At 45.0% G+C, this 6,781-nt stretch overlaps 1 protein-coding gene across 1 annotated transcript in view; it reads right to left on the bottom strand.

Moving 5' to 3' along the window:
* The window catches only part of GON4L (gon-4 like), a 72,537-nt gene that overhangs the window by 40,037 nt on the left and 25,719 nt on the right, over positions 1-6,781 (bottom strand). Inside the window, exons 9-10 of the mRNA XM_021708706.1 lie at positions 4,363-4,482; positions 3,648-3,818 (exon numbers count right to left, since the gene is read on the bottom strand). Coding sequence (XP_021564381.1) covers positions 3,648-3,818; positions 4,363-4,482 — 291 coding nt within the window. The remainder of the gene's footprint in view (positions 1-3,647; positions 3,819-4,362; positions 4,483-6,781) is intronic.

The raw sequence follows: 6,781 nt of genomic DNA, 5'->3' as shown, positions 1-6,781 counted from the left end.
CTTTTTTTTTTTTTTTTTTTTTGAGTTGGAGTCTCACTCTGTTGCCCAGACTGGAGTGCAATGGCTACTCCCGGCCACCGCAGCCTCGCCTGCTGGCCTCCGGGGATCCTTCCACCTCAGCCTTCTAAGTAGCCGGAATTACAGGCATGTGCTACCATGCCCAGTTGATTTTTTGATTTATTGTCAAGATGAAGTCTCGCTGCCCAGGTGGGTCTCGAACCCACGGGCTCAGGCGATCCACTCACCTCAGCCTCCCAAAGGCGCGGGATTACAGGCTGAGCCACCGAGCCCGGCTTGGCAACTTTTTTTTTTTGTATTTATCAGCTCATGGACATTGGGTTGTTTCTACTTTTGGAGTTTTTAAGAATAATGCTAGATGTAATAAAGTATTGCTAGCTGAAGCTAGTTTGACACGGTGAGAAAAACATCAGATTGATGAAAGATTTCACGTGCAGTCTGACTTAATTCAAAACCTGAACTCTTTTAAAGAAGAATAAAACATACTTTATAAGCAAAAAAAAAAAAGAATAATGACCATAGTAACAATTGTTTCAAGTAATAATAATTAATGGATGCTAAAATTAGTGGGTGAGAAGGCATTTGGCCTCAAAGCATATCTCCATAAGATACATAATAAAAATGGAAAATAACAACTTTACAATGGGAAAACCAAGCACACACCATGTTAGCTAAATGACCAAATTTAACGTGACCGATATCATGTGCTTTCTGGTAAAATGCATTAAAAAGGAAACACCAGGCCGGGCTCGGTGGCTCAGCCTGTAATCCCAGTATTTGGGAGGCCGAGGTGAGTGGATTGCCTGAGCCCGCGGGTTCAAGACCTGCTTGGGCAACTTGGCGAGATCTCATCTCTACAATAAATCAAAAATTAGCCGGGTGTGGTAGCGCACGCCTGTAGTTCCAGCTACTTGGAAAGCTGAGGCAGAAGGATAGCTGGAGCCCAGCAGGTTGAGGCTGCGGTGGCCAGGAGCAGCCACTGCACTCCAGTCTGGGTGACAGAGTGAGACTCCAACTCAAAAAAAAAAAAAAAAAAAAAAAAGAAAGGAAACACCACTTCGTTGGAATTCATGCCAAAGGTATAAAACCTCAATCTAATTATCAGGAAATACCAGAAAAATCAAAATTGAAGAAGATTCTATAAAATAATTAGCTTGCACTTTTGAAACTGTCAAGTTTAGCTGGGCTCGATGGCTCAGCCTGTAATCCCCACGCCTTTGGGAGGCTGAGGTTAGTGGATTGTCTGAGCCCGCAGGTTCGAAACCCGCCTGGGCAGCGAGACCTCATCTCTACGATAAATCAAAAAAATCAGCCGGACGTGGTAGCGCATGCCTTTAATTCCGGCTACTTGGAAGGTTGAGGCGGAAGGATCGCCGGAGCCCAGCAGGTCAAGGCTGCGGTGGCCGGGAGCGGACACTGCACTCCAGTCTGGGCGACAGAGTGAGACTCCAACTCAAAAACAAAACAAAACTATCAAGTTTATGGAAGACAAAGGAAGACTGAGAAACTGTTGAAGATTAAAGGAGACTAAGGGGCAAGACAATTAAATACATATTTAATACTGGATTAAATCCTGGACCCGGAAAAAAAATTTTTTTCTTTACTGTAAAGAATGCTATTGGGGCAAGGCTCAGTGGCTCAAGACTGTAATCCCAGCACTCTGGGAGGCAGAGGCGAGAGGACTGCCTAAGCTCATGGGTTCAAGACCAGCCTGAGCAATACCTCGTCTCTACAATAAATCAAAAAAATTAGCCGAGTGTAGTGGGGCATGCCTGTGGTTCCAGCTACCTGGAAAGCTGAGGTGAAAGGATTGTCTGAACCTACAGGTCAAGGTTGCAGTGGCCGTGAGCAGCGTGCCACTGCACTTCAGCCTGGGTGAGAGTAAGACTGACTCAAATTTAAAAAAAAGAACATTATTGGGACAATAGGCAAAATCTGAGTAAATGCTTTACTATATATAATATCACTATATTGTGATTTTGATAACTATACTGTGCTAATCCAAAAGAATAAATGTATTATTATTATTTTTTGAGTCAGAGTCTTAATCTGTCACACCCAGGCTGGAGTGCAGTGGCACGCTCAGACACTGCAGCCTCGACCTGCTGGGCTCAGGCAATCCTTCTGCCTCAGCCTTCCAAATAGCTGAAATTACAGGCACATGCCACCAGGCTCTGCTAATTTTTTTTTTATTTATTGTAGAAATGAGGTCTTGCAGTCGGGCTCGGTGGCTCAGCCTGTAATCCCGCGTCTTTGGGAGGCTGAGGTGAGTGGATTGCCTGAGCCCACGGGTTCAAGACTCGCTTGGGCAGTGAGACCTCATCTCTACAATAAATCAAAAAATCAGCCAGGAGTGGAAGCGCATGCCTGTAATTCTGGCTACTTGGAAGGCTGAGGCGGAAGGATCGCCAGAGCCCAGCAGGTGGAGGCTGTGGTGGCTGGGAGCGGCCACTGCACTCCAGTCTGGGCGACAGAATGAGACTCCAACTCAAAAAAAAAAAAGAAATGAGGTATCGCCAATTTGTCCAGGCTGGTCTTGAACCCATGAGTTCAAACAATCCTCTCAGCTCAGCATCCCACTGCATCCAGCCAAATAAATTTACTTTTAGGAAAAACACATGAAAATATTTATGGGTAAACGTGCATCACGACTGCAAAAAACTCTAAAATGATTCACAAAGCCCAGGCTCAGTGAGTCAGCCTGTAATTCCAGAACTTTGGGAGGCCGAGGCAAGTGGGTTGCCTAAGTCTGTGGGTTCGAGACCCCCTGGGCAACTTGGCAAGACCTCGTATTTACAGTAAATAAAAAATTAGCCAGGCGGCCAGGCTCGGTGGCTCAGCCTATAATGCCAGCACTTTGGGAGGCCAAGGTGGTGAGTGGATTGCCTGAGCCCGCGGATTCGAGACCCGCCTGGGCAACTTGGTGAGACCTCATCTCTACAATAAATAAATCAAAAAATAGCTGGGCGTGGTAGCGCGTGCCTGTAGTTCCAGCTACCTGGAAGGCTGAGGCAAACGGATCGCTGGAGCCCAGGAGGTCAAGGCTGTGGTGGCCAGGAGCAGCCACTGCACTCCAGTCTGGGCAACAAAGTGAGATTCCAATTCAAAAAATAAAAAATAAAAATAAAATAAAATAAAATAAATTAGCCAGGCGCGGTAGGTGCCTGTAGTTCTGGCTACTTGGAAGGCTGAGGCAGAAGAATAGCTGGAACCTAGCAAGTCCAGGCTGCAGTGGCAGGGAGCGTGCCACTGTACTCCAGTCTGGGTGACAGAGTGAGACTCCAACTCAAAAAATAAATAAATAAATAAAATTATTCAGAAAAAAAATATATGCATAAAGTGAAAAAGAGGAAGAAATGATAAAGAAACTGGCAAAAAGTTAATATTTGGGGATCTCAATGAAGCTTTTTTCTACGTTCTACATTTTAAAATGGTGTCTGCCAAATAGTTTATTCCATTATCACTTAAAACACAGCACAAACCAAATAGAGTATCAAAGATTAACTCTTGTTTATTACATTAATATTTTAATATCTTTCCCTCTCACTTCTCATCCTGGGCAACACCTTAATTACTCCAGTTAACATTTTCAGTGATACAGCATTTACCTAGAAAGATACAATGTTTACCTGGAAAGAATCCATGCAGACTGGACTGGAAGCCAGTTCCTCATCTACCGCATGCAACTTCTCCATGAAAGTACTATCCCTGGTCTGTTTTGGCTTTGGAGGGGGTGGGGGCCCCATGGGCACCACCTCAGCACTGATGTGCCTGATGGCAGGGGTGGTGACTTTCTCAGCCTGATTAAAAGAGACAACTGTGTTAAAAAGGAAGATGAAAAGAGAGCAAGAGAAGAAAGAAAAAGAGAAAGCAAGGAAAGGAAAAAGTGTAATAGAGTTTGGAAAAAGAGGTAGATATTCCATATGTTACTGTCCTTTTTCTTCTCATCTAGATAAAGGTACATAAAATCAGAGACACTGTCAAATACGTTAATCTAATTAGGTTTCGTCCTCTTTCTAGTAAAGCCAACAGAATGCTACTTAGATTACCAAAAAGTGGGAAAGCTCATAAAAGTGGCCTTAGGATAGTATTAGAAAACATGGTATGAGAGAAGAGAAGGTTAGGAGAAAAGAAATTCAGCTAGGTGCCTATTTTCGGCCCCTTAATGAAAACTCAGAAAACCTCTTTCCCTACCACTAAATTCCAGTTTTCTCTTAACTGTTTATTGACTTAAGGAACTTTGAAAATTCTGACAGCTCAGAATCAACACAGATAAATTTGCACAGTAAAATAACCTACGTAAACAGTTATGTCTAAGTTATCTTTTGCATGATGCTAATTTACCTCTGATAACATGCCACTCTCCTCATCTGTTTCAGTCATCTCTGAAGACTGCCTCAATCTGGATTTCTTTGCCCCACGTGGAGATGAAGCAGTGCTTTCAACATCACTTTCCAGTAAACTCTATAAAACAAATTCAGTTCACTTTTATATCTATGCCCCTACTTCATGCTACAGAGTCTGAAGTATCTCAAAAGAATGAATCATAAAATACTATTACCTAATAAAGTAAGAGAAAATAAAATTTAAATAAATGCTTAACATCCTAAAGGTGGGGAGAGGGATCGCTATCATTATCTGCATTATAAACTCTGTAAAAATGGGGCCGAAGCCGGGCTGGGTGGCTCAGCCTGTAATCCCGCGCCTTTGGGAGGCTGAGGTGAGTGGACTGCCTAAGCCCGTGGGTTCGAGATCCGCCTGGGCAGTGAGACCTCATCTCTAAAATAAATAAATAAAAAATCAGCCGGGCGTGGTAGCACATGCCTGTCATTCCAGCTACTCGGAAGGCTGAGGTGGAAGGATCACCGGAGCCAAGCAGGTCAAGGCTGCGGTGGCCAGGAGCGGTCACTGCACTCCAGTCTGGGTGACAGAGTGAGACTTCAACTCAAAAAAAAAAAAAAAAAAATGGGGCCGGGCTCAGTGACTCAGTCTGTAATCCCAGCACTTTGGAAGGCCGAGGTGGGTAGATTGCTTGAGCCCACGGGTTCGAGACCAGTCCAGGCAACTTGGTGAGACCTCGTTTCTACAATAAATCAAAAAATTAGCCAGGCGTGGTAGCACGCACCTGTAGTTCTGGCTACTTGGAAGGCTAAGGCAGAAGGATTGCCAGCACCCAGCAGGTCGACACTGGGGTAGCCGTGAGTGTGCCACTGTACTCCAGCCTGGGCCACACAGTGAGACTCCAGCCCAAAAAAAAAAACAAAAAAAAAAGAAGAAGAAGAAGATAAACTCTGGAAAAGCATAAGGCATTAGTCTAAAATGTTTGGCCCAGTACAGTGGGTCACACCTGAAGTCCCAGCACTTTGGCAGGCAGAAGTGAAAGGATTGCTCGAGCCCAGGAGTTGGAGACCAGCCTGAGCAACATAGTAAGACCCCATCTTTACAAAAAAATTTAAAAATTAGCTGGGTGTGGTGATATACACCTGTAGTCCCAGCTATTTCAGAGGCTAAGGAAGTAGGATCACCTAAGCACAGGTAGTCAAGGTTGCAATAAGCCCTAATCATGCCACTCCACTACAGCCTGGGTGACAGAGTGAGATCCCTGACTCTAAATAAAGAAATATATAAAATCCTTTTACAAACAATTCAAAGAACACATTAAGAAACAAGTCGCCGGGCTCGGTGGCTCAGCCTGTAATCCCAGCACTTTGGGAGGTTGAAGTGAGAGGATTGCCTGAGCCCGCGGGTTCGAGACCCGCCTGGGCAACTTGGAGAGACCTCATCTCTACAATAAATCAAAAAATTAGCCGGGCGTGGTAGCACACGCCTGTAGTTCCAGCTACTTGGAAGGCTGAGGCGGAAGGATCGCCGGAGCCCAGCAGGTCGAGGCTGCGGTGGCCGGGAGTGGCCACTGCACTCCGTCTGAGTGACAGAGTGAGACTCCAACTCAAAAACAAAAAAACAAAAAGAAACAAGTCAGGCTGGGCTCGGTGGCTCAGCCTGTAATCCCGCGCTTTGGGAGGCCGAGGTGAGTGGATTGCCTGAGTCCGCGGGTTCGAGACCCTCCTGGGCAAATTGGTGAGACCTCATCTCTACAATAAAGCAAAAAAATTAGCTGGGCGTGGTAGCGCATGCCTGTAGTTCCAGGTACTTGGAAGGCTGAGGCGGAAGGATCGCCGGAGCCCATCAGGTCGAGGCTGCGGTGGCCAGGAGTGTGCCACTGCACTCCAGTCTGGATGACAGAGTGAGATTCCAACTCAAAAAAAAAAAAAAGAAGTCAATAAACTTATTAACACATCAATGAAAAACAAAATCTGGCTAAAAGAGACAATTTAGATCTCAAAAGCAGAATTTTGAACCCAAAAAAAAAAACCAGGCACAAAAGAACAGATACACATACATGTGCTCATTTATATAAAGTTTAGAAACAGTAAAAATTCAACTACAGTGTGTAGAGATGCATATTTGAGTGATATGATTATAAAGAAAAGCAAGGATATAATTACCAAAAAAATCAAGATAGTGGTTACCTCCATGGGGAAAAAGGTGATAAGGATCAGGAAGGGCATATAGGGGATGTCCTGGTAATGGTCTATGTCTTTTTTTTTTTTTTTTTGAGTTGGAGTCTCACTCTGTCGCCCAGACTGGAGTGCAGTGGCCGCTCCCAGCAACCGCAACCTCGACCTGCTGGGCTCTGGCGATCCTTCCGCCTCAGCCTTCCAAGTAGCCGGAATTACAGGCGCGTGCTAGCACGCCCAGCTAA

The sequence above is a fragment of the Carlito syrichta genome, unplaced genomic scaffold (genome assembly GCF_000164805.1).
Source record: "Carlito syrichta isolate Samal-C Ts95f unplaced genomic scaffold, Tarsius_syrichta-2.0.1 Scaffold143912, whole genome shotgun sequence".
Lineage (NCBI taxonomy): Eukaryota > Metazoa > Chordata > Mammalia > Primates > Tarsiidae > Carlito > Carlito syrichta.
Note: the sequence above shows the minus strand (reverse complement) of the source record. Positions and strands in the feature narration are given on the sequence as shown.